At 41.4% G+C, this 27,075-nt stretch overlaps 2 protein-coding genes across 2 annotated transcripts in view; both read left to right on the top strand.

The window, feature by feature from the left end:
* Positions 1–7,306, top strand: part of LYST (lysosomal trafficking regulator) — an 87,489-nt gene extending 80,183 nt beyond the window's left edge. The window contains exon 51 of the mRNA XM_086482341.1: positions 7,178–7,306. Within this exon, the coding sequence (XP_086338467.1) occupies positions 7,178–7,306 (129 nt within the window). The remainder of the gene's footprint in view (positions 1–7,177) is intronic.
* An 11,990-nt stretch (positions 7,307–19,296) lies between these two features.
* B3GALNT2 (beta-1,3-N-acetylgalactosaminyltransferase 2) overlaps positions 19,297–27,075 on the top strand; it is a 28,607-nt gene continuing 20,828 nt past the window's right edge. Inside the window, exon 1 of the mRNA XM_086482346.1 lies at positions 19,297–19,399. Within this exon, the coding sequence (XP_086338472.1) occupies positions 19,297–19,399 (103 nt within the window). The remainder of the gene's footprint in view (positions 19,400–27,075) is intronic.

The following is a 27,075-nucleotide window of genomic DNA, read 5'->3' on the forward strand; positions in this document are numbered from 1 at the left end:
CTTTTGAATAATGATGAGATGAGATGAATTGCTTTGCTTTTTTTTGTTATGTTTTAGCAGAGGCATCATTGCACAAAGAAGATGTATGATTGCAGTGTTCAGTTATGATTCTTCACACCTGATAGTTTTGTTTGTGAAGATTTGGGTTTATCATGCCTCTAAATCTACGTGGATTAAATATTTTAACTAAAGGCACTATTAAACAGAGGTTCTCAACATTTTTAACAAGTAAAGCCTGTGAATTATTCTTCCCTGTCATTCTGCTGTCCACTAGGCTAAAATTTTTGTGAATAAATCAAGCACCTAAAAACTAATAATGCCATAGAAAGTTTTAAGAAAGCATTGCTTATCTCTTTCACACTCTCTCTCTGCCCCTGAAAATGTGGAATAATTATTTGGCTGAAAAATCCAGCCTCTACATGTAAGAAGACTTTAGAGATGGAAAGACTAGAAAAAGGAATGTATTAATATGTTTAAATGATCAGTTTTTCTGCAAACAACTAACTGAATTGTTACAAACTGCAACTTTGTAACTGAGGTTACAAACTCAGTAAGACCGTTTAGAAATGTTGTACATTAAATTCTTCATGAAGTCTTAACCCAGTCTGTTTGTCCATCCATCCCCCCAGCGTGGGGGTGATAGTATATAATCATGATTTTAAGATAGTATCAGATCATAAACTCACTAATTAGCAAGACAGTATTTATAATTCAGAAATATTAGTGCAATTCACATGAATAGTCAATCTTGCTTTTATGGTGGGTTGACCCTGGCTGGATGCCAGGTGCCCACCAAAGCTGCTCTGTCACTCCCCACTCTTCAGTTGGACAGAGGAGAGAAAATATGACGACAGGCTTGTGGGTCAAGATAAGGACAGTTTAAGAAAGCAACAGCGAAGGTCACATGTGGGAGTGAAGGAAAACAAAAGATTTTTATTCTCTACTTCCCATCAGCAGGCAATGTCCAGCCGCTTCCCGGGAAGCAGGGCTTCAGTACGTGTAGCAGTTGCTCTGGAAGACAAACGTAAAAAACAAATGCCCTCCCGTCCTCCTCTTCCTCCCTAGCTTGTAGTGCTGAGCAGACGTTGTATGGTATGGAATATCCCTTTGGTTGGTTTGGGTCAGCGGTCCTGGCTATATCCCCTCCCAAGGTCTTGCCCACTCCCAGCCCACTGGTGAGGCAGGGGGGAATGTTGGAGAGACAGCCTTGATGCTGTGTGAGCCCTGCTCAGCAGTAGCCAAAACACTGGTATGTTCCCAACACCTTTCTAGCTGCCAATACAAAGCAGAGCATGATGAGGACTGCTATGGGGACAATTAACTTTGTTTCAGACAGACCCAATACAAAATAGACATTTCAGTTGCTCAGTTTTGTTGCAGTTTTTAGCAGTGTCTTGTAAGACCATTGGATTTGTGAAACTATAGTTTCTGTCTTGTATAGTGTCTTGATAATTTCATCACATAATAGATGCCTGTTCACAGGGACAGGTATTTCTGTAAGGGAGTATAACTTTGGTAAGGGAAGGTCTGCCTCTCCAGTGTTCAGTGGGGTTAGTCCCCTGATTCAGGTCATGTTGCAGCTGCACGAACAACAGAACTGATAAGAAGGAACTGGTGTGCGTGGGTGGCAGAGGGAAGGGTTGGAAAAATGTGGCCCAGTTTATTGCAATTTGAAATTGTTGATACTTAGTAGATTGTCTTAAACATGCTTTTATATAATCAGTAGTAAGTTTCACATACCACATCATTAGCTCAGTTATGCAGATAGCTTCATTAGTTAGATGTATAATGTTCTTAACTGTGTGTGTAAGAAAGACATAGGTTATTTTTACAGTAGGTTTAATTAAAAAGAACCACAGTTATTAGCAAGTGTGGCAGACCTAAAAAACCAGACAGCTTGAAAGTGTAATTATTTCACCTTTCAAAACAGTTTGGGACCAAAAGGGCACCAAAGAAAATCTGATGTGCTTCAGTGTTCTTAGGGTTCTTATATTAACACAAACTGAATACAATTTGCAAAATGTTTATGTCTTGATTTCTAGAATTTCTTTGAACAAGTACATCAGGGATTTTAAGAAGAGGTTGGTTGGCTTTTTATTCCCTCAAGTTCTGCCTTTTAATCTTGAAATGATTAAGTTTGTGTTTCAGTATAGCCGAATCTTACCCAGAAACTTTCAGGTGGTTTTGACAGGAGATTTTGATTTCTCGGATCACAACTGTAAAGGCAGAGAAATGAACCTACTGCCTTTTTTCTGCTGTTTCACAGCTGCTTAAACTAGTTAGACATCTACAAAAGATCAGTGCTTTCCAAATAATTTAACACAACACTGTTTTGCAAGCAGCTATAGCGAAGTGGTTATTCCCATAATAGACAAGACCGCGTTGTTAACATTAAAGAGGTGCCTGCGTTGCTGACTAGGAAAATCAGAAGTTCCAGCTCATTTTTCTACTACAGAGGCACTTTGTTTTCCATGCACAATAGTTGCTGTAACCAGCAAGAGTTGGGTCTGCTCAATTAAAATCTTGTAGTTAGAAGTATGTTGATAGTTGCCCATTCCCCACTGTGTTCTGGATTTTTCAACTGATTTGAAAATCAAGCCCTATAACCAGTCAGAGCAACGAGCACTGCAGTGTCTTTGTGGAACCTCAGAACAACTTGCTGTTGAGGTGTGAAAGAAACAGGACAACTTAAAAGGGGAGGGTGAAGTTACTGGTGTATTATTAATTGGTAGTTGGAAGGAGTATTACTGTGGTGGGTTCTTGTAAACTGTAAGAATCCCGGAAGGAGCGTAAATTGAACTTGCCTTACTTCCCCCTGGAAGGAACAGGTAGAATTATAATGGAGAAGTAAGCAGAAAGCAGGAGGTGCAGATTCCAAGCTAATTCCAAATTAAATCAGACGAACAGTGGCCTCATGACCAGTAGAATAATACCTCTTCCAAAGGTGCTAGCAGTAAAGCTGAGAAAGCAAAGATAATATTGGTGCTTTATCAGAGTTGTCCCCAAAATAAAGCACTATTTAATCTTCTCGTTGCAAGCAGAAAAACAAGAAGGCGTGCTCTGACATTTAAGAATCTTGGTGTATCAGTTGTTATTCTGTTTTTGGTTTTTTTTTTTAAGAAGGTGGAAAATATTCCTAACTGGTTCTGAATAGTGTTGGGAGATAAGCGGTGGGATTGCCAATAAATGTGTGTGAATCTCTTTGTTTTAGATGTAAAGGATAAGCAGAGTGGGTGTCATAGCAAGGATGGTAATTAGTCACAATCCATGACAAGACAGATGACATAGTAATTGCAGCATTTTGCCCTGTCATTGAAGCTTGTAATTATTAGTGCAGCTAACAGGATTATGTTCTAACTTTGGCTGTTTTTATCACCTCTGTTATTCTGAAATAAAATGGTAAAATTCCACAGTCCTCCTGAGACTAATTCGTTAAAACATCGGGGTTGAGTGTTTTGTTGGATTTTTTTTTTCTTTTGGTAATTTGACAACCAGATGTATTTTTGACTACACAGAATAAAAATACAGTATAAAATATGAGATCAGGATGATATCTATATACTTCATCCCCTTCATCTATGCACTTTGAAAGATTTAAAAAAAAAAAAAAAAGAAATGTTAACTTTCTGTTAGAATTTATCAATCAAACTGGAGTCTGATTTTTTTTTTTTCTTTAGCCACTTCTGCAATATATATGAATTACTTTGAATCTGCAGACCAAGCTGTATTGCGTAGGGGAGCTGAAATAAATGTGTTGGCTTCATTTGAATATTCAAATTACATGCACTTATTTTAATTCTTAGTAAAAGCTGTTCTGAAACTGTCCAGTAGCATTCAGCTACATGTAAACCTAAAGGTGAGTAAAAGCTCTGACAGAGTGGCCTTCATTACCTTCCTCCATGATACGAGCAGGACGATCAGCCCGTTACTTTGCATGGTGAGAAACCGCAGCCGTGGGCCATTAGGCAGCCTCTGACATAGGCTGGAGCAGCCGTCTCCGCTGTAGCCTTACTGCGCTGCTCAATGCAGAGCTCGCCTGCCACTGTAGTTCTGACTAATAACACTGAGCAGGAAACTTGCTGGAGGCAACGCTCTGTTTTGCTCTTTTTTTGGCCACAGTTCTGACTTTGGTTCCTGTGGCTGCGAGCAGTGTTGGCAACGTTTGCGTTGCTCCTGGGATGTGATCGGCTAACTGAACTCCCCTTAGTCAGTGGGCATTCCTCCACTGCGCAAGCCCGAGCTACTCCACTTCTGGTGAAGAAATGGCCGTAATTCACTTTTCTAACTACTGTAATCCCAAGGGGAGGATTTCTCCTCCCCAAACCTTTTATTTTTTTAAAGGATGAAAACACATGGGCAAGCACAGGTTTCATTTGTGACAATGTGCTGAAATGTGATTATGTTCCTGATGTTCCTCAGTTCCTTGTTGCAGGTTTGTTTTCTACTAAATTGTACTGTGGTTTGTCTAAAAGCAAACTAATTTGTGATTTAAACACTGACATTGAAGAAGGTGCTTGCTCTGCTTCATGGCATTCCTACCAGCATTAGAGGACAAGTTAGATACAAAAATTTATGTTGTGTTTTTGCTACTGAAAATCCTTTTTATTGTTATATGATGTCAAAGCACAGTAATACGTAGAGAAACAGAAAATGGTATTACTGGGTTTATCCCTTCTAAGAATGATGATTGAAATTGTACTTCTATCGAATAAAAAGCAACATACTTGGGCTGATGTTGCATATCTGTATGTGGAACAAACAAGATAGTTATGGGAAGGTCGGTCAGTCTACTTAAAAAGATTGTCGGTTTCATGAATAAAATAACTTATTGGTTAGCTTGATAATTGAAGATGAAATGTGCTGGCCATCTTTAATAAACCCTGTCTCTGGGACACAGAGAATTAGACCAGTTTTCTATTAGGTGTTATGGCAGTAACGTTTATTATGACATAGCACTGAAAATGTCATTGAGCATTTTGTGGGCACCTGTGACTCGGAGTTTGGCTTGTTCCGTTTGAATGCAAGAGTTCAGGACCAGCTAATAAATTATTTAAAGAGTAGAACTGCCTTAATTTGAGACACGCAGCTGAGCTTGAAGGACAATAGAAATGTGAAAAGGTGCATGTTAAATAATTATGAATGTACGGGTGATTGTCATTACTTGAAAATACTCCAAAATGCTGTGGTGGTACATTCCTCCTAACATTACTGGAAACGTGGTAACCTCCTCTTCAGTGGGTGCATTCATTCTGTGCTAGCTCATACTTTGCTGAGGTACAGCATACATCATTAGCAAAGAAAAGTATGTTTTCTGTCTTTTGATCTTTTTTGAACTTGATGGGAATTTCATAGTCAATCTACATTGTGCGTTTCTGTGGAGAATCTGCTTTTAAATGAAAATTTGGAATATTATAGGGTTCCTAAGTTTTCTGTTTGTTCATTACAGTTTGACTTCTCTATTCTAGACCGTGCCCTTGCACCCTGAGCCTCATTCTTTTGTCATTGCTTGGCAAGTAGCTAATTGAAGTATGTCTGAAAATAACTACGATGCTTTCATAGTACTTTGAAGTCTGTCACTTTCCACACATTTCTGTTGGATGCAGTCCTTCCAAATATCTCTGCTGATTTGCTCAGTTTAGTGCTCAGTCTCGTGCTTTGCATCGGCCCAGCAATCTGTTGTTCACAGATTGAGTCTCTGCCTACCCTTTCGTCTTAGGGGCCAAAACTCATTTTAAGTAACCTGAACACCCTCGCTTCCTCTGCTAGGAGGGCAGTCTGTAGCGGGATGATCACCATAGGTACTCTACGGGTTTAAGCATTCTACAAAGGCATGTTTTAGTGGATATGTTTGAAAGTCAGTTATTTTCTTCCAGAAGTTCATTTAAATTTTGTGTGAATCCTCATCCAACACCCATTGACTTCATAGGTCTAATCTGAAGCCTACTGCAGGCTGGACTCATGCCAAAGCAAGGTGGGTGTGGGGAAGCTAAAGCTAACAGTGATGACACACCTGCTAGGAAAATACCAGAAATCTGATTTGGTTCTCCTCTTCACAGTAGTTGTGCAAACATGCTGACCTCAGCATTTGACTCAGGAGAAGCTGTCATGGCACTCAGAGAAATTACTTTTTTGTAAAGACTTCCTATCTCAGTTTCTCAACTATCGTTTAATTACTGTTTTTTCAGCATTACAAAGCAAAGAGATACAGATAGCTGTAAGTACCTTGCTAACAAAAAAATTTTATGTATGCATTCTAAATTCTTGAAAAAATAAAGGAGTCACAGTGGCCTAATGTCACCAGCATTCTTATGGCACGAAGCTGCAAAGGTTACAAGGTTTCAGCTGCAGCTGAAATGGCTTAATATTTCTTTTTTTCATTTCATGCAAAATATCTTGTATGCCAACACACAGTTACCCTTCTGTAGGGCTTTTCAGTAAGCCTAAACCAACATTCTGAATTTGGAGACTTTAGAATTGTTCATTTTAGAAGTATAAAAATGTTAAGATAAAAATACCAAGGTAATGCTCAAGTTTAAGGCTATGAATAAAGTACTACTTACAATAACTTACTAAGCAGAAGATACTAGTCTGACGTCATTGAAAAGGGCAATATTTAGCTTCAATGAGAGCTATGACACATGATGATCAAGTTTTGCTCCTGATTTATTATTTCTTTCTAATCCCATGGTCATGTGCCTAAATAACATTTTTTTGCTTGTTGGTTTGTTTTGCATGCAGAGGCGCAAAGGGTAGGGAGAGTGTTTGTGTAAAACCTGATGACAGTGACTGGGAATAAGAGCTGAAGCAGGCAGCTTCTACGGAAACACATGCTTCAGGGAGAATCCCTATGGCTTACAGGCCGTTCGCATATACGTGTTTTAATGAGCGTGTGCTCCTGACCTTCCTTCTGATGGAAAAGAACATCTGAACATGAATCCTATAAATTGATAGAGTCTCATGTCACTGTGTTAAATAAAATATATATATATATATATATATAAGGATTACTAGGCCTCTTAAGAGCAAATTCAGGGTTGTGTTCTCTAATAACTTAAAGGAGAAACCAATTGACTCCTATTTTAAGATAGCCTCCATTATCATGTGTTATATGAAGAATACTTATGCAATGCTGATTGGTTCAGAATTGTTACAGTAGTTCTCTCTTCTCTTCTATTAGGTATCCAAGGCTGCAGCAGATTTGTTGGCATATTGTGATGCTCATATTGCAGAAGATCCCCTTATTATTCCAGTGCCTGCATCTGAAAATCCCTTTAGGGAGAAGAAACTCTTTTGTACTATCCTTTGAGTCGATTTTCCATTAAAAATGTCTTCTGCTAAAATTTAGTATCAGTGTTGCATGCTTTTAGTTTTAGCATTTTTTTTCTTCAGATGTCAATACTTAGCCTATAACTACAGTATTTTTAGAAGGTAATGTATTTTCTGGTAAAAAATAAAAATTAAAAAAAAATCCTAAAAATTTCAAGGTAATTTCCTTGAAAATTTTCCTTATCTTTCAGACCAAGGTACAAGTTTAATCTCAGTTCTTCATAAAGATTCTTCTGGTCTTAATGGAAGTATTGAGTATAGCATCAAATTGTAGATATCTTTGCCAGTCATAGATTTTTCTGGGACCTAAATGAGTTGTATGGATTCTGAAGCTATTTTTAACATTTTTCTTTCCTTTGGAAGGTGAATTTATTTCATTTGCCTTTACAAATTTGTATCTAAAAAGAGTAGTGTGACCTTTCCTCAAGTAGCACTATGTGAGAAGAAATGCCAGTGATTTATGATGTTTGGCACGATCAGTCCTATAAAGTAAGTGGTGTTTATGAATATGTTTTGTGAAGACTGTAATAAGCTTGACTACAAAAACGATCTTAGTCAGGCAACATTGTAACTACAAGTAAAATGGAGATGTATAGTTACACACTAGGACTGCATCAATAAAACTGTAGAAAAACGTGGCTGCTTGTATCTTATTTTGAATGATAATTACTTCAATTGTTTTAGAAAGTGAACTGAGCTGTAATATATGAGCTGTTCCTGAGGGACTTAGTGGAGAGTGTAAATCAGTCCTGATCAGTACAGGGAGGAGGATTACATTCTCTAAGCAGCTCTCTACAGGCTTTTGCCCATGAGAGCACGACTTTGTGGGGATGGAGAGTAATGGCAGGTAAATGTTGTTCTAGAATACGCAGCGAGACCACTGTGCTATCAACAGCCACTAAGTTTGTATGTTTTGTAGCCACAGGTTAGTCATGAGGTAAGTTATCAGCAAGAAATTTGTAGAGGTTGTAGAAGTTTTAGGTTTTTTTGACTTTGCTTACAAATTGCAGCGAGAGGAAAAGAATGAGGTGTAGAATGTGACTAAACGGTCGTCTTCACTAAGTAAAATTAAGCTCAATCAAGGCATCTGATGGAAACAACTGTTACATTGTAGACTTTTTTTTTTAATTCTTCTCCTTAAAAAAAAAAAAAAAAAGGTGAAAGCTCCTCTCTGGTCTGGAATATTAGCAGAGTTCCCTCACTGCAGTACTTTGTATGTACAGTGTGTCAATATACTGGAAATGTCACTCCCAGGAAATGCCTGTGAAGTCAGCCCCACACATCAGGCGGGAGACAGTTTCGTTGGAGAACTGCACTAGTCTGACTGAGTCGAGGTTCTGAACTGCCACCCTTAGTGGAGCGTGCTTCCTCCGCACGAGCATCTTGAATACCTGCAAGGCAAGGACTAGCTGAGGAACTGAGGGCCTTGGGATACCCTGAAATGCTGAATTTAGATGTTAAAAAAGGGAAGTTTGGTGAATGAAGACATTTGTATTTAGCCCAAAGTCCATGTACCTGCTCCAGCTTATTTTTAGTGGTTTCCATCAATGTTTGTTGTACTGTTTTGTGCAGTGGAAATACAAGATGTCTGCATCGTACGGGTTTTGTTTTCTTTGCCAGTTAACTTGGATAATGTCCCATACCCAGCTGCATTCAGCTACCAGTCTAGTCACGTGAGACAGGTGGCTTTGGACTGTGGTTCTGCTGCTGGCCAGCTCATTCACCACATCTGCCTAATACGGAACCTCCATGTTAATCTACTTCTCGCAATATTATTGTAAAGAAAAAATATTCCTTCCAAACAATAGGCTTTTGGGATGCCTTTCATTTAAAGGTTTGGGTTTTAACTTGGCAGCTGAAGACATCAGTAGTCTAGTAGGCACAGAGGTGCTGCTTCACAGTCCCTGTTCTGAAAAGCATGCAAATGTCTTGACCAGGTCTTGTCTCAGCTACATTCGTCCTTGGTTCCTACTTCAAAATTTTCAGCTCAAGACTCCCATTCCTAACTTTTAACAAGAATATATCTTAACATGCGGTGTGTTCAGCTTTATTTTTGGAGGCTTTAGCTAACTGAGTAGCTATTTTATTGACAGTGAAATAAAAGTGGCTTTCTGAAAATATTTGTTAAAAAGAAGCAACAAAATGCTTAATAAGGTTCTTTAGGGAATCCTTCCTACACTGTACGTGATCTGGTAACTGCTCTGATCACCATGGCAACATTTTCATTTGTCCTTCTGCATGTATGGTTTTAGCTGGAACAGCACGGGAGGGGAATATAGGGCATACAGCTTTATTCTCCAGGGCTTTGTAACAACTCGTGTTTGTGGCTCATCATTAACATTCCCATCTAAAATAACAAAATTGCCACAGCTTATTACAGGACTGCAAGCAGCTTGCTTTCTGTTTCCAATTAGCATTGCCATCTGAGGTCCTGAGATTGAAGCATTTCACTGTAGTTTTGAGCATAGCTAGTTATGAGAGCTGTGTTTCAAAAATCCAGTATTATTTTTTGGAAGAGGTGTATGTCATTGTTTTTGATTTAGGTTTTTTGCCAATATTTTTCCTGAAGTAGTGGTGAAGGTGTTGGACCTCTTATGTTTTTAAAAGCTGGCTCTTGTATTTGTGGTTTCTTCTCACCAATTCATAACTTAATCAGGAAAAAAAACCTGTAGCTCTTAAAATGGTTTCATGCTTCCAGTTTTGAAAAAGAAACCACACAGAATACCGTAAATTGTATATTTATTTTAGCAGATGACTATAATGTATCTGAAGAGGTTAAACTGTATAAGCATAACTCCACAGAGGAAAACAGGACAGCTTTCTCTGGTATCACTGGGCCTTATTTACCAGTTCCAAAATGAATATATGCTACTGGCAAATTGCTAATTTGAAGGGGGAAAAAAAAAGGGGGGGGGGGGGCAGGGGGAGACCTGGGAGATCAGTTCAAAATAATTGTAACAGCTTTGGATCCCATGAGAATATATGCCTTTATTCAACACCATCAAAATACTGCCTCTCTGAAGAGAATGGCATCACCTTTTTTTTTTTTTTTTAATGCCAGCTTGATCCACAAATCAACATTTAAGAGAATGTCCTTTCCTCCAAACCATAAAATGCCTTTGTCATTATAATTTTGCTGCTTTGACCTTAGAGGTGGTTTAGATAATCTGCTATTGATAGTTGAGTTTCATGCTCAACCATGTTGCCTCAAAGTCTACACAAAAAGATCTGAAATTTCTTGGTCATTTTTCTAAAAATAAATGCATATTATATCATGAAGTGTAGCATGATTTAAAAACAAAACAAAACAAAACAAAAAAAAAACACCTTCAAAATGTGGCCGTGTCTCACAGAAAGGTTTCCTGTAGGCTGAAACAACGAGGTTTTATTTTCATCAAACTGCCTGATTTGGTTCCCACTAACTTCAATGAGAACAAGACCAGGTCTGTTACCCTCCTAGTGTTGTACTTTTCTCTCTCCCTTTTTATTTAATATGCCATTAAGCTTGTTGCTTTGTCTTTCAGGCCCAGAAAATAATGCATGCTCACTGCTAGCCGTGTGAGTTGGGGCTGTCATCTCACGGAATGAGAGCTCTGGAACAGAAGTTGGATTCAAGTTTTTGACATGTTTTGCAATCCTTTCTTCATATCCTAGCGCTTGCTGCTCTGATGAAATGAGACTTCCCAATGGTGGATTAATCATAGAATCATTCCCAATGGTGGATTAATGGTAAATTATAATGTATCAGTAGCTCTTGTGGGGTCAGCTGTTTTGCATTCCTCAGATTAATCTCCTTAGTTTACCTTGAATTTAAAATGTTATCAATACTAAAAACTATTTCCCTCCTCTCCATTATGTACCAAATTCCCCTTCTTTGCTTCCTACGCCACGTATTCAGTTAGTAGCAGGGTGCTTGGCTGGTGTTGATAGGCAAGATTTTTAAGCTAGCCTCTACAAAACTATGGTCGAAGGAGGGGAAAAAATGGAGGGGAGTTTAAATTAAGCTATTCTAGGTCACACCATAGATTGAAACAAATACAAACTTTGCTGTCAGTGACACAAAGGTAAATACAGAGGTGTTGCCAACCAATTCGGAAGGACATCGTAACAAAGCATTTTTGCAATGGCAGTAGGATCAGCTCTAGCAGAACAACGTTTAAGAACCAGCAGTTTGTAAAAGTGCATATTAAAGCCCGGAACTTTAATGTAGCAATTTGTTTATGCAATTTATCCAGTTGCATTTCTGATATCAAAGGAGTAACAAAAGATGTACTTTGGGAAGATGTGGTTATATAGTTTTTCCTATATATGTATAGGGGTAAAAATCCGTATACATAATTCTTGTAAAAAATGACATAGTTACAGCATTTGTGTAACCTGATTCTGAGCCTGCATCAGAATCTCGATTTGTTTCTTCAAGGAGACTGAAGGAAACTTGGGGGAGGAGTGGCTCCTAAGAAATGGAGGTTTCTTGTACTGAAAACTGATAATACTTAAAGTCATTAGACTGACTTAAATAGTACTGTAACATGTGAAAAATAGTGGGCAAAATTACCAGAATAAGTTCTATATAAAATGTTACAGGCACCTGCATATTTAATCTTATGGTAGAATGATACTTGGAATAAATATTGTACATTTGCATCTAATTGAATTCAACTTTATAGCACTATTAAATTAAGTAGAGCCATAAATACTAAAACTGGTATGGAAACAACTTTTCTGTCTGTTAGAGGAAGATCTATGTCTGAGTTTGTCAAGTACTTTTACACCACTCACACTTGTGAACAAACAAAATGGGCAGCTTTATGCTAAACTAGGGTCTTTCCCAAATTCTTATTACGAGTAGAAATTGCACAGGATCGTCTATTACTGCCACCTACTGATAAAGTGATAAACAGCCGACTGAAACAAAAAAATACCAATGTCAACTAGCAATGACCCCAAAGGGGGATTTTAAATTAATACACATACTGTCATAAAGAAAGCCAGCCCTTCTGTTTTCATGGCCTGCGCTGTGTGCGGTATCGCCTGTCCCTGTGGTACTGCTGTGGTTCAACCTCAAGCTTCAGTTCCACACTTCTCAGTTTAGGAAAAGATGAAAGTCAAATACATGGTCTGGTTAAATAGGCCAGAGGTCTAATTAAAAAAACACTTTATAACTCCCTTCTTGAATTTCATTTTCCAGTTTCATATGTAACTGGGATGCCTGTCCCTCAGTGCTGCTGTGCCACCAGTTGTGCCACCACTTGCTGCTTTTGCTCCCTTCAGCAGCTGATGTGAACTCGAATGGCAGCAAGGCCTGGCTCTGGGACCGAGCACAAATGGCAGTAAGGCCTGGCTCTGGGGCCCAGCGCAAATGGCAGCAAGGCCTGGCTCTAGGACTGAGTGGGCCCCCAGTGCAGTGAGCCACTAATAATCTCTCCTGTTTGCCTTCCTCTTTGAAGAACTGTGCAACAGCTTCCATGGGACTGACAGCTGCACTATTCCTTCACACTCAAACTTTGCTCCTGGCTGCTGGATTTTTTATTTCAGCGTGGGGTTTTTCTCCAATTACTGGAGTTTAGATCAAATGCTTCCTTGTATGCCACAGCATAAGTATACAGCCAAAACAGCTTAGGCCACTGCTTGTGTTTAGAACAGTGTTTTATGGAAAGTGCACTAGGCATGGCGTAAGGACGTGTTTCAAAAGACCCAGCAATTCCACAAAAGCTGTTTGTTGCGTAGCCTCTCACTGTACCATACCCTGTTGTGCCTCTGAACTTCAGGCTGCTTACTTGAGCCCTTCATTTTTTCTACAGCATCCTGCAAAGAGATGCGCATTTTTTTTCAGTGAAAGCAAAGAACGAGCTGAACTTTTTAGAAAAGAACCATTGTGACTTTTTAAAAACCTTTCAAGCAGCAGCGACTTTAAAGATCTTTACAGTGTAATGGCCTCTCTCTGGCAAGTGTGGCTCACATGACTTTTGGCTGTAAAATTATCCTTAACTTTCTTGTTGCAAGGACTGTTCACTACTGTAGTTCTTGTACTGATTCTTGCCTGAGAGCTTTCCTCCTGGAGAGCGCACCAGCTTTTATCCTACTCCTCAGAACACAACACACAGATTTCCAATATATGTATCTGCAGTGCTGATGTCAATATGTTAGTCATATCCCTCAAAGATCAAGTGAAAAAGCTTCAGATGCTAAGATTCTCATGAAAAAGTACCTCAACAGAAACTTAAGAGAATATAATGTTACAGAGAATAGCCTCTCAGGTTTTTTCATCTTTCTCAGGCAGCACATGCATGTTTTCTTCTGGGAGTTTGCTTCAGACTCTGGAAAATAACTATAGAGAGCAACTATGAAGTATCTATTCATGAGAAATTAGAAGACTGGAAAAGTGATTATATTTCTTTACTGTTCTGCCCATACCAGCTAAACAAATACTTGCATCAGGGGTGTGAACACATTTGAGGATATTTAAACAGAATCTAAATAAATGCAAAAAATACATTAAAAGATCATTAAAGAAGCTAAGTTAAGCACTCATTTAAGAAATGTCAGAGATAAATTTGCTTATGCATCTTCCATTTGCCTCTCTCATCTGTATGCACTACTATTCCAGATTGCCATTGCAGGCATTCCCACAAGGCATAGTATAGGCAATGCTCAGTTAATAAGCAGTTACTCAATACTATTTTGGTGTCTTTATTCATTGTGTAGCCCCGGGCCTGATTTACTCACAAATTCTGCTTTCAATGTAGAACTATTCCCGGATGAGCTTCTCTGTGGTGCTCATCATGGATTGCTTTGCTTCACAAAGTATCTCCACAGTATCCTGGAGGAATGAGAGGATGGAACTGTTCCTCTCTTACAGTGGGAAGCTGAGGCAGAGTCTGAACAGAACGGGTGGGATTGGCAGTACCTGCCTCTTCAGAGTAGTTCGCTCTTTCAGCATCTCAAACAATATTCCCATTTGCTCAAGATTCAGCTATGAATCCTCAGCTCTACAAACTGGAGTGACTTTTGCAAGTCAAACACCTGGAAACTAAGGCAAAAAAGCAATGTGAAATGTTTAGCTTCATGATTTTCCTGGTATGGCACACAGCCAATGACCCTTAGCCTTGTGACACTATTTCATAGTCCCACCTAATTCACCTCACATCTTCTGCAACAAATGAAACAGCCATCTGGTGCATTCTCCAGCAGAGCACGTTCATCTTAAAGCAGGGTAAGTATCATGAGGAGAAAATAGCATCGAGACATGTAAATTTTATTTTAAGGAAACATTATTTATCCAATGATAGATAATAATGAAATTATAAATAATATGTGGCCAATCTGCTTTGTAATCCCCCAACAGCTTACCTCTTTACCAAGCATGTGATTAAAAAGCATATTTGCTGTCGTAGGTCTCAGCGGGACTTCCTATAAACCTTATTCTCTTCTGTACCCGCATCCTGAAGTCTTTGTGCCACTTGTTAAAAATAGCTGTATACTAGCTGCGCATGAAATGGCTAACCTCACCAGCTGGCTGTTGCCTGATTGTTGGATATATGGTGTTCTTCCCTGGTTTACAGCGATAGGACACTTGGGAATGGTTCAAAGCTGCGCCAGGGAAGGTTTAGACTGGACATTAGGAAGCATTTCTTTACTGAGAGGGTGGTCAAACACCAGAACAGGCTTCCTAGAGAGGCAGTCAGTGCCCCAAGCCTGTCAGTGTTTCAGAGGCATTTGGACAACGCCCTTAACAACATGCTTTAACTTTTGGTCAGCCCTGAAGTGGTTGGACGAGATGATCATTGTAGGCCCCTTCCACCTTAAACAGGCTATTCTATTCTGTTCTGTTCTATTTAACTTTTCAGAAATTATTAAATGATTTTGGCTGGAACTTATCAAATGTTGCAGTGTGAAACAGGTTGTTGTCACTGCAACCCTCAGCCCAAAGAACTGAGGTGTGGAATAGCTTCAAGAGAGTCCATTCTTCAACTGTGAAGCACTGGGCAGCCTTAACAAAAAAGGAAAAAAAAAAAGGAAAAAAAAAATTAGTGCAGCTTATGATTCCCCATAGTTCTCTAGGTTCAGAGCTTCTTACAGATCCCAGCTACAGGCTATTTTATCAGCAACTGGTGTGAAGGGGTTGCAAGATTAAGTTCTATTGCAACCATACCCTGAAGCATTTAACCACTATGATGGAAAGAGTCAAATCGATGTGATTTCTCTGAAGGAATACTGCCTCCTTGACGTTTTTAGTTCCTTGAATCTCTCAATAAAGGAGAACATAAGAGCAGAATTGGTAGTCATACCCTATCTGGATTTTTTCAAGTGACTAGTAAGTCTCCCTTAAGAGACCATGAGGAAAGATAGCCATGGGCACAATCTTGTTAGATTCTTGCCTCCATTCAGTGTACAAAAGAGCACAGGCCTCACGCAGCAGCGGCTGCACTCTGCACGCTGCCCAAAGCTTTCTAATAGCATCTCCCTTCATGCCTGTCCATCACGGTCCTTAGAGCTGGCTGGTCACATACCATTGACTTTTCTTTGCTGCTGCTAATGATACGAGCTGGCAGGCCTGTCAGCAAGACAGCCTGTATTCCAGAGATCAGTTTTCGCAAGATTCCTCTGTCCTCAGGAGACCCCAGCAACACTGATGGCATCAATAGCCCAAGCTGAGGAGCCTGGGAACTCCTCTGCATCTGTACTTTGTCCAAATCAGAAGGCTGAAAGCGGGGACAGGGAGACAACTTTTGTGTTTGGGAAAATAAGCAAAAGCTATTTCTTCCAAAGAAGGTAAGGAAAGGCTTGATAATTCCTCAATACAGACAGTGAAACTGTTTATGTTATGAACACTGGAAAAAAAAGTAAGACGCACTCCTGGGATGCAAATTTACAACCCTTTAAACTCTAATAAAATCCTTCGTACCCTGATCTGTAATCTCTTTTAGTATTTTTTTTTCTTTAAATAACTGAAGGCACAATGGTTTTGTGCAATGTGGTATATCAGTATTACTGCAAGGTGTGGAGAAAGTTAAGGCCCAAGACCTTAAATGGAATCTCTCACCAGTCCTTCCTCTGCTTTCAGAAGGAGCACACAGAGATCAAGAAAACACACAACTCCCTGGGGACAAAGTCTGCTAAAACACACGCAGCTCTACCCTGCTTCCTGCTCTTCTCATTTGCTGCTAGTGTCCTAAAAAAATCCCAGTCACCCACTTGGGGCAATAATTAAGCGAACAAACATTAAAGAAAATGCTACAGACTGGCTAGCTGTGGTACATAACTACAGCTTGTCTTCTCTGTGTCAGACAGGAGATGTTTATGCACAGACATTATGCAAATTTAACAGAAGCATCCTAAATTTGCAAGCAGCCTTGGGACTAAAATGTCTGGTCTCTTCTGTCTCCAGCTCTTGTGCCCAACATGTTGTGCCTGTGCTGTACTTTGTGTGCCAGAGGTACCACCTGAGTCTGTAACGTCAGAAGAGTAAATCTGCTCAGGAAGCGCTGAATGAAAATGGTGTATTTTTGAATAAATGATACCTAGAATTGGCATAATTGATTCAAAATTTCCGTCTTCCAGGAAAATAATTTAACATTACCTAGAAGTTACAGTCCAGATCCATTTGTCTTTTCATAGTATATATAATCACGATTCTTAAACCTCTGGAAAAATCTCATTTTTATATGGGCAAGACTTTTTGAAAAATGTGCCTAAAACTTGGAGCCTTGAATCCCTGCTTAGATACTCCACTATCAGCTTGCTTCCCCAAAATACTAGTCCTCATAAAAGCCCTCAAGAATGCAAACTGAAACTGCTTTGCTCATGAAAACTTCTGAAAACCAGGGTAATGATTGGGTCTGATCATCTCATGATTTATACACAGGTGCACACTTTCAGTGTCACACGCAACATGAGAAGTACCACTGCTTGCACCTTCTACAGATGATGAAGCTGGGAGGCTTAGGTTAAATCTTTGGCTTTAAAAATTCTTTCAGAGAATGTGGTAGAAAATGGAGTTGGAAAGGCTAGTCCTCTACAACTAAACTGTATTTTAACCATTTCCTACTGGACTAACAAAAATGCACTTCTATCATCGTTTTGACTGTGGTACCCTGTTTCTGTAATGCGGAGAAACACATTTCTCCTGTTTTGTACATCATATAGTCCTTTATCTTTGAGCATGGCAGGTAATACCATATAAAAAGCAAGATACTAAGGAATTGGGTCCTCTGTTTTGTCTGCAAGGAAGTACTTGCTCCCAGATATGTTTATGATTGATCCCCATCAGTTCACCTGGCCTGGGGTAAGGCTTGGGGAGAGAACCCAACACATTGACTACAAGGAATACAGGCAACTACAGAATATTAGCAGTCTGAATATTTGCTGAACCTGCTGAAAGGCAAGCCAAATGTAAATAGTGATAAATAACAATACCATTTTTTGTGTAAATGCTTTCCCTAGTACTATTATTTGCTGACAAGTACATACTCAAGTGCATATTAAATATGTCTAAGTATGCAAACAAACTGAAGTTGATATATTTCCAAGGCATTTTCCTTTTGCTCTTCAAATCAAATATATAAAGGTTAAAGTAATTTGTTTTCCTTCTACTATCTCACTCCAGTTGATGAAAAATGGGTCTTAATTAAGCTGTTTGAAAGGACTTTTAAAGCATTTTCCAATCACTTTTCATGGCTTGGGGATTTTAAAAAACAGATTTTAGTCTTTGTTTTATAAAAACTCAATCCTTTCTTTCAATTATACTTCCTACATATCAGGTTCTACTACTAAATTATGTGTTTCTGATAGAATAGCATCATTTAAGCCTTATGGCTATCACACATAAACTTGTAGTTTATACATCAACTTCTGAGAAGCTTCTGCTTATTTATCCACATCCCTTTTTCAGGTACATTAACCCTGCAGGAGTCCAAGGAAACATTTCTCTTTGTGCTCAGAAGGACCAGAGACAACTAACTTCATTAAAGGTGCTGATAATCTTACGCTCTCCTCCATCCAATCCTACTCAAATCTCTTCAGCCAGCATGGTGCTCTGCAGAGGGTTGCGCTCCTGGCAGAGGGAGATACCCAGCTTCTCAGAGCGGTGGCTGTTGGCAAGATGTGAAGCTGAGTGTGGAGTATTGACGCATCGAAAGGTGCTCCTGCAAGAACAGGAATGCTACTGTCGATTCGTGGCCGTGATCCAGTTGCGGTTAAGGACACTTTGATTTCAGTCTAAAATCCCCCCTGGAATTTCAGTAAAGTAACATGTTCCTTGCTGGAATAAAATAGTCCAGGAACAGTTTACAAACAGTTCTGTGCCAAAGCGAAGCGCTCTCTCCTCTTTATCGGATTAGTAAAGGATTGTTCTGGAAGGCTACTTCGTTACCAGACTTTTTAGCAGGGGCATTCGGCAGATAACCGCAACGCTGCACAAATAAAGGCTCCGGCTTCCCCTCGCTGCTGCCCGCCGCAGCCCCCTGCCCCGGCCGGGCCGCGCTGTACGGCGGCGGGAGCGACGAGCATCGCCACCCCGGCGGCTGGGGCCCGGGCGCTCCCAGGAGAATCCCCTGGGATAACGTCCCGCTGCCGCCCCCGGCGACTCTCCCCCAACGCCGACGCTTCCCCGCCATGGCAAACGTGAGGTAGAGCCGCTCTTCCTCGGCGTTTCCCCGCGGGGTAGGACGCCCGGTCCTCTCTCCCCGCCGCGCGCTGCAGACCCGGCCCCGCTCGCCTCAGCCTCCTGGGGCCGCGCCGCGCCGCCCCGCGGCATTGTGGGGGATGTAGGCGGCCGCTGCCGCCGCCCGCGCCGCCGCTGCCCGCCGGGGCTGGGGCGGGACTGCAGCTCCCGGCGGCCGCGGGGCAGCGGAGCCCGGCCTGGCCGCGCGGCGGCGGCGGCACGGGGAGGAGCAGCGGGCGGCCGAGTCGGCCGGTCGTCGCTGGGAGAGGCCGGCGCGGAGGGGAAGGGGCCGGCTGCGGCGGCGGCCAATGCGAAACTGGCTGGTGCTGCTGTGCCCGTGTGCGGTCGGGGTCGTGCTGCACCTCTGGCTGCTGCTCAGCTGCCCCGGCGGCCCCGGGAGGCACCCAGCAGGTAGAGAAGGGGCGGGCGGCGGGGGCTGCCCGGGGCAGAGGTGCGCCGGGCGGGCAGGGTTCCCCCGGTCCCGGGAGCCTGGCGAGGAGAGGTCGGGGGCCGCGGGGCAGGGCGCTTGTCGGGCTGGTGGAAGGGGGGCGCCTCGCCCCGCGGGCGGCCGGGGCAGTTCGTGGGGCCGGGAGACGAGGAGCGGCCCGCGGGGAAGGAGCGTGTGTGGTGGTGGGGGGGGGGCGGGCTGTGGCCGGGGCCATCCTCCGGCCGGGGTGCCGGCGGCTTCGGCGTTTGTGTGGCTGCGGGCAGCGCTTCTACTGGCAAGTCCGCCTGCCGGGGGGTGGAGAGGGGGACAGCCCGCCGGGGGAAAGCCCGCCGGGGGGCGTGCCTGGGTTCATCGGCAGGTAACGGCTCGTTCGATGCGTCGGGCTGTGGAGAGCCGCGCTGGCTCTGCCGTTTGAAGCAGAGATACCGGCGGCGGCGGGTGGCTGGGGTGGGTGCGTGGCCGCTGTCCGTGGGGTGGCAGCCTCTTCCGAGCGCCCCTTGCGCCGCAGGGCCCGCCCGCTCCCGCTGGGGCGCCAGGGGACGGATTCCCGCCCGTTTCACTTGGGTGGCGGCGTCGTTCCCAGCTCCAGGAATTGCTCTTCGTGCCGTTTGCCTTGGCGGTTTGCAAACCCCCTGTAGTGCAAAGAGCTGTTCGTAGGACGGGGCGCGATCCGACACAAGTGAAATCAGACCCCCATGGGCTTAGGCCGCTCTCCTCGTAGAGTGGGCTGTGGTTTTCAGGCCGCAAATCAGTGTGCCAGGTAGAAACTGTTGGAAAAGAAACTTTGTCAGCTACCCATAGGTGCTGTTCGAGAGCATTAAGAAATACTCTACAGGACATCTGAAAAAATGGTAAGGAAAGAAATGATGGATTTGTACTTGCGATCTGCTTGGAACTCCGTTTAGCGACCCCGTAGCCGGTTCGCTAACAAAGCCACGCTTTGCCGCTGGTGCCTGTCCCCTGCGCGGGGTGTACAGAGCCGTGAGGAAACGAGAGTCTGCTGACTTCCAGTGGTAATTAATAACGCAGTGTGGAAGGAGCAAGGTCGGTGCATCTGCGTAGTCTGAAGGCACAGAGTTGTGTGGTTGTCTCTGTGTCTGTATTCTGGCCATTGCATATCGAATGGGCAGTGGTCACGCTTGAACGGTAAAAGAACGGGAGTGCTAGTTGTTAGCTTTTGTAACTTCAGTGCGTTAATTGGGAGTTGGAAGTGGCAATGTGGAAACTCATGATGGCCTTTCCTGTAGAAATGTGTTTTCCACTAACAAACATTTCTAAAGAAAATCCAGAAGTTTCTCAGTTGAGGAAGGAGGGAAGAAGCTTTGCTCTTCAGAGATTCACTGTTTCAAGCGGTATTATTGGAGTTTGTGTTTGTTACCATGAAACTATGTTGCGTTGCGTACTGTTAGGATAACTAGGATTAAAGAAACAACAGTGCTGTTTTCAATGCTGAAAGGGTAAGCATACATTTTGTTTGTGTGAGGGTTATTTAGTTGTAACCTACTGAGTAATGTATTCCCGCTGAGGAGAGAAAAACTGATGCCTCCTATAAAAAGAGAACTTCTGTCACCTGTAGGAAAATGCTCAGTCCTGTACATGTGCTGACTCTTTGTAGGCCTGATCCTTGCATGACAATTTAAGGAAGAGTCTGCCTCTTAGCCTTCAAAGTACCGCAAGATGTATGAGCTGTCTGTATGGCTGCCTTGGTAGAGGAAAGAAGGATGAGCTAAGGGACCTCCTTTATCTCTGATATCTTCTGTGTTGTATTTTTTTTTGTTATTCACAGTGTTTTAGGAACCTTAATGAATTTGTATACAAGAGTAAGAAATGTCCCTATTTATTAGAAGGCTTCTTGAAGCTGGAACTATTTTAGAGGATCTGGTACTGCCTGATAAAGCCAGTCTTGTTTCATTTGATTATTGAGCAATTTTTTTTTCTTGTTTACTGCTCCCGTTGCTCTTTATTACCTGCTACTTGGAATCACTGATATGAATAAAAATGAAATCTGATCATGGGACAGTGGTTTACAGTAGCTGTGATGTAAAAATGCATTATTTGTGTATTCTTTGGTATTTCTGTGTAGTGTCTGTATGTCTCAGTAATTGTGTAGTGTCTCAACAGTTACAAAATTAGTACCAGTGAGGTCAAAGGCAGAGTGAACAGCAAATCTGGTTTTTTAATGAGTTTAATTCCCCTCTCAATAGTCATAGTGCACATGCACGCAAATGGAAATTTCTTAAAAAGTTTGTAACGTGTTTTAGTGATTATTTACCTTGACATCATTGGCTCGCTAACACAAGACTGGAATAGACTGCTCTGGTCATCAATTCTGCTTACTTTTTCTAATGAGCAACTCTCAGGAAGAGGCTATTCCAGAAGGTTGTTGTCCTGGTTAGAATTTTTTTTCTCATTTCTGGCCTAAACTTAACTTGCAACTGGTTTATGCCCTTTCTGTTCTTAAGCCTTTCAGTTAAAAGGGTCTTCCTTCTCCTTCAAGTACACCTCATCAGCTAACTGTAGAGACCAAAGGTATCAGTTTTAAACCTTTGTTTTCTTAAGCTGAGCAATTCAGGTGCTTCTACTGGCAAAACAGGCTTTCCATTTCTGGAAAGCAGTTAATTTTTGTTGTCTGTAGGTCAGATGACTTTAAATGTTAACAGTATTCCAGTCTTTACTTATTCCATCTACTTCTCGTCCTTTACTGGAAGTACTTCCTTTATTAAAACTTTCTTCTTAACGACCCCATGTGAAAGGCCTGTAGTCTGCCTGCATGCGTTGGCTCTCGATTGTGTCTCTCCCTGTGCAGTGTTTTGACTTTCTCTGTGTTTGTAATCACTATCACCTGGTGTCACAGAAGACAGAGTACATTTCTTGTAGGCAGTACTTGTTAATTGGAAAAAAATAAATAGGATCAGGCCTTTGCTTCAGTGTCCTGACTTCGGTGGCTCCCTGCTTTCTTTTTGTTCATCAGTTAATGGGACTATAATTCATACCACTGAGCGAGACTTGTGCAAGAACATGCTTTTAGGTTTAATTGAAGTCCTTGTCTAACTGGTTACGAACAAGTGCTATCCAAAGGAAGTTTGTGGGTAGGAAGCTTTAGTTAATTTTTGTAAAAATCTTAGATAAATGCTAATTATAAAATGACCTCAGAAACTTGCGAAAGTACAGAGAGACCTGCTTTCAGCACTCCAGGTGGATTCATTGCTAATTGTAGATTTTAATTGATGGCACAAGTCTTATTGAGTAGGAAATTACTCACTGTAGGGCTTCAGTTATAGTGCCTAATCAGAAAGCCCCACACATTCAATGTAATATGCTGCTACTTTGCTGATGCTAATGCCCTTTAAGACATTGTTCCTGTTAGATTTCTGGGGGTGTGTGGCAGCTAAGAATTGGCCCTTTTGGTTTTATTAGACTCAATCTTTTACTAGTGAATAATTATGCAACAGATTAAAGAACACCATTTGCTAGAAACTGCTTGTATGCCATCTGTTGTCCTGTGGTTCAGCACGTACTTCTTCAGACACTGGCCTAATGGAACTGTGTACAGGCTTGGTTAGGCTGGTGTTTAGTGATCTGCCTTGCAGAATTAGGGCTGTCCACCTCATGGACTAGCCTGTGTACTTGACAAGTGAGAGAGAAGGAGGGAGAGCTTAACCTGCTTTTGGCTTTTCAGTATTGAAATAACGAAATGTAGAAACACCCTCTGAGGTTATGAGTGGTGCTGTGCTCTGTAAGGACAAATTCTGCCAAAATGTGATACTTTCTTAAGAAAAGTATCTTTCTGTTGTCTGAAATCTGTTAAGCCTGTCTGCCAGGGAGCAGTCTGCTTGGTCACAAAGTTATTTCATCTTTTGTAGGCATGTAAAGATTAATAGGCTGATAACCTTGGAAATTAAAACCTTCCATCAGCGGGTCAGGTTTGGCCTGGGCAGTAGCTGTGCAGTTTTGCCTAAAATGCCAGTAGTTCACCGGCCTTCATCTATGAGATCTTCCTGTAACATTGTTTTCCAGGGACGGGCCATCCCCATCAAAAATAATCCACTTACCTTTGATGGGCATGAAATAGTTGACAAAGAATCCCCAACAAAGCTGACAGTATTTTCCAACTGAATTGGGATTTTTTTTTTTTTTTACTGTTTGCAGTTATTCTGTGGACTGATACCCGAGACATTGCAAGCTACTAACTAGCAGGACTGGAGTTGCAATTTTGTGTTTTGATGTTGGAGCAGCGGGCAAAGAGTGCCAGTTCTGCCAGAGCTGAAGAGCAAGGCTTGTGGGAGCTCTGAAGGGAGCTCTTCACCAGTTCTCTTCTAAATTGCCCACGAGTAGAACAGCCAGAAGGGAGCAAGTAGCCTTCCCTGGGAGCAGGCTTTTGTTCCATGGCACCAGGGACTCGTAACTGCTTTTCAAAGCATAAAGTTGCTGTTCTTCCCCGCCTCCTGCGCAGGAAAAAAAAAACAACAAACCCCACAACAAAAAACCCCAAATAACAAAAAAAACCCACAAACAAAAATCAAGGACGTCAGTTTCAGTGTTGCAAAAAGGATTTACTTTATTCCTTCTGTGCCTACATTTCTGATGCTTTGGCCATTGTTCCCAGATTTGTCTAAAGTGTGCAAGTGACAAGGGCTGTATCATTAATGGTTTTTAGAGGACTATCATCCCATTGCTATTACTACTGTCACTTTGCAACTCAGAAAGACCTTACTGTTCTGTTTCTTTAAGGGAATGCTGTTGATGTAAAAAACAAAACAAAACAAACGGTGGAGGTAACTGCCTACAGAGATTTTCCTCTTTGAATCTGTAAAGCTTGTTTAAAAGCTTGTCTAAAGGCTTATCTGTCTCAAGGAGTGCTGTGCTCCTGCAGAAACCAGGGGTGCACATCTTGGCCATTTTTAGCTCTGGTATAAAGTAAGTACTGCAGGGAGGTCGTGTAGCTCTGCTTGCAGAGAAACGTGTAATGCAGATGAGCTATAGCAGATTACTTTAAGGGAAGAAGATTAGAGAGGGGGAAAGAGCTGCTTTTGCTCTTTGGTTTGTTCTTTTTCTGTGTGTGTCAGCATTCTGTGAATACAAACCTTTATATTCAGTTAATTCCTTCCTTCATGTTTGTTTGAATCTTTTGCAAAGCAGCACGGAAGAAAAAGGCAGTAAAAAACAGCAATATGGTTGCAAAGTCACAAGAATAGTCAGAGATAACCCAGCATGTTTGGGAATTTTTTTTTTTTTTTTTTTTTTTTTGAGGGTTGTTGTTGCTTTTTAGTCTTATCTTATGAAGTGGATTAGTTGAGAATATTCTAAATAACTTCTGCCTGGCCTACTTAGTTCCATTAATTGATTATTAAAAGGGAAAACAAAAAAGAAAAAAGATAGCTGCATGGGTAGCAGAAGATACAAAGCCCAGCCTTCTGTGGAGCTCACTTATTCTAGCAGTCTCCAGTGGAGGTTTTCTGGTGCCTGCTGGGGCAGGTGAGCCTACACTGCTGTTTCTCAGTGCAGGCACTAACAAGTCTCTTCTCTGTCCAGTCCAGTTCTGTGAAACGTGGGAACTTATCACTTCGGGGACTGCACGCTATGTCAAACTTGACTGAAAGTGACTGGCACATGTAGTAGTTGGTAGGGGACTCATCAGCAGAGTTATGTACAGAAAGATGATATTTACCTTGTTTGTTGACAAAATCAAGCAAAATGATCTCTCCATCTTTTCGTCTCCTTATAATGACAGTAAATATAATTAACAGCTTAACTTGACATTTTACTTGAGAATCAGTCTCACAGGAAGAAAAGATGCATATTAATCTTTGCAGTTTGGTATTTTGAAAAACTTCAAGAGCTGTTGACTACTGCTGAGGTGGTTAAAATCTGACTAGGGCCAGCAGACTGTCAGCAGTGACCTCTTTTCATGGCCAAGTCAGCAGGAGACACACCTCTGTGTCTTTAGCCTTGTCTTCTAAGGGCACAGCTTTGTGCTCTCTAGATGCATTTGTTTACCTTTTCCTGCGTCTCCCCCTAACTTTGATCTGTTGGTAGTTCTCAGTCAAGCTTGGCAGACAGGTGTAGGTCCCAAAGACCAGCGTTTTCAGCAGGTTTCATGAAAATTAGTGAATGTGAATCCCGTGAAAGTTACTGCAGCTCATACTGAGGTGAAGAACTGTACTAATAGAAATACATGTATGGTCAGACATCAGAGAATTATGTGGGAGCCTGTCCTTACAAACATCACAGCCCAAGAAAGCGTCAGTAGGAGCTTGTTTTTAGCCATGTGACACAAGACTCTGACAGACTGGACTTCGGTAGTCCTGGAGCTCACAGAAGTACTCCTTACAGGAGCTGTACAGAATTAAGTGGATCTCAGCAGCTGAGAGAGGACTGAATCCTTTCATGTTTTTAAAGCTTTTGTTGTGGGTTAACAGCCTCAAGCAAGACAGCAGAGTGAAAGTGATTTTTTTCTTGATGCTAAAAGAGTGTAGGTTAGGCATTGCGTATTTGGCTACTTAGATTCCACTGAGAAGTCTTGGTTTGGGTGATGCAACTGAGATACAGCTTTATGACAGTGAGAATTCAAAAGCAAAGCAACTAGTGATAGCGTGACCCTAGAAGTAAAAGCTTCCTCTCCTTCTACATCCCTTCAGTTAGTAACAGTTTTAGGGTTTATTGTGGAATGTGACACGTAAGATCCCCCCACCCCCCCCACCCCGCAGTGTACAGGGGTTTCAGGCTTTTTTTCTGTCTTGGAAAATTTACAGGCTTAATTATCTTGCACAACCAGTTCAAGGTAAGAGCAATATAGTATGTATTTTTTAAGCCTATTATAAACTCTTAAAATTTTGACCTAAGAATGCACAAAAACAGAACATAAGATAAGTAAGTTTGGTCTCCAGTGGCAAGTATTGATTGCTTGTATAAATTGTTATTATTGACTTGGAGGTCAGCAGTGTTTTATCTTAAATTGTGCTGCATCAGAGCATGTATATGCACATATCTGAGTTATCCTTATAAATGAATAATAGCCATAGTGTTTTATTTTTCCCTGTGCCTCTCACTTTGTCTTCCATTTTTTAAAACAGTGCTAGTTCAGAGAGAGAAACATATGAATCTCTTTTGCTGAAAGTTTAGCAAGTGTTATTCCTGCTTTTCCGTGGTTAGCAAAGTTTTCTACTTCCTAGCAGAGAGCTTATTCATTAGCTTTTTGTGAAAGTAAGCTTTCTTTTTTTTTTCTATTTTCAGTGGCTTTAAAAGTAAAATGGCATAACCCTTGGGACAGAGAAGACAGTCTTCTGAATATAGAGCGCTGCAATGCTGCCTTACTAAGCCTGAAGATGGCCTAAAACAAGGAAGAGCTGTCTGTTCTAAAAGTAGTAGGATACTAATTCTGAAGCACCTTGTTACATTAATGTTGTTCCCATGTGAATGGTTCATAAGGAAAAACTTCACTCATTTTAAAACATAAACTAATTAAAAGTATGTATATTTGAGTGGCTTATTTTTATTTTTTTTTAATTGATTTAAGCCAGCTTACACTATTCTGAGTTGTCACCCCATAGACTCCTGCTTTTAGTTTTATTTTTCTTTAATTTTGATTTAATGAAGTGGTTCTGCTTCTAATTAGAAGTGATATCTTAAAAAAATGAAT

The sequence above is a fragment of the Leptosomus discolor genome, chromosome 2, assembly GCF_034619465.1.
Source record: "Leptosomus discolor isolate bLepDis1 chromosome 2, bLepDis1.hap2, whole genome shotgun sequence".
Taxonomy (NCBI): Eukaryota; Metazoa; Chordata; class Aves; order Leptosomiformes; family Leptosomidae; genus Leptosomus; species Leptosomus discolor.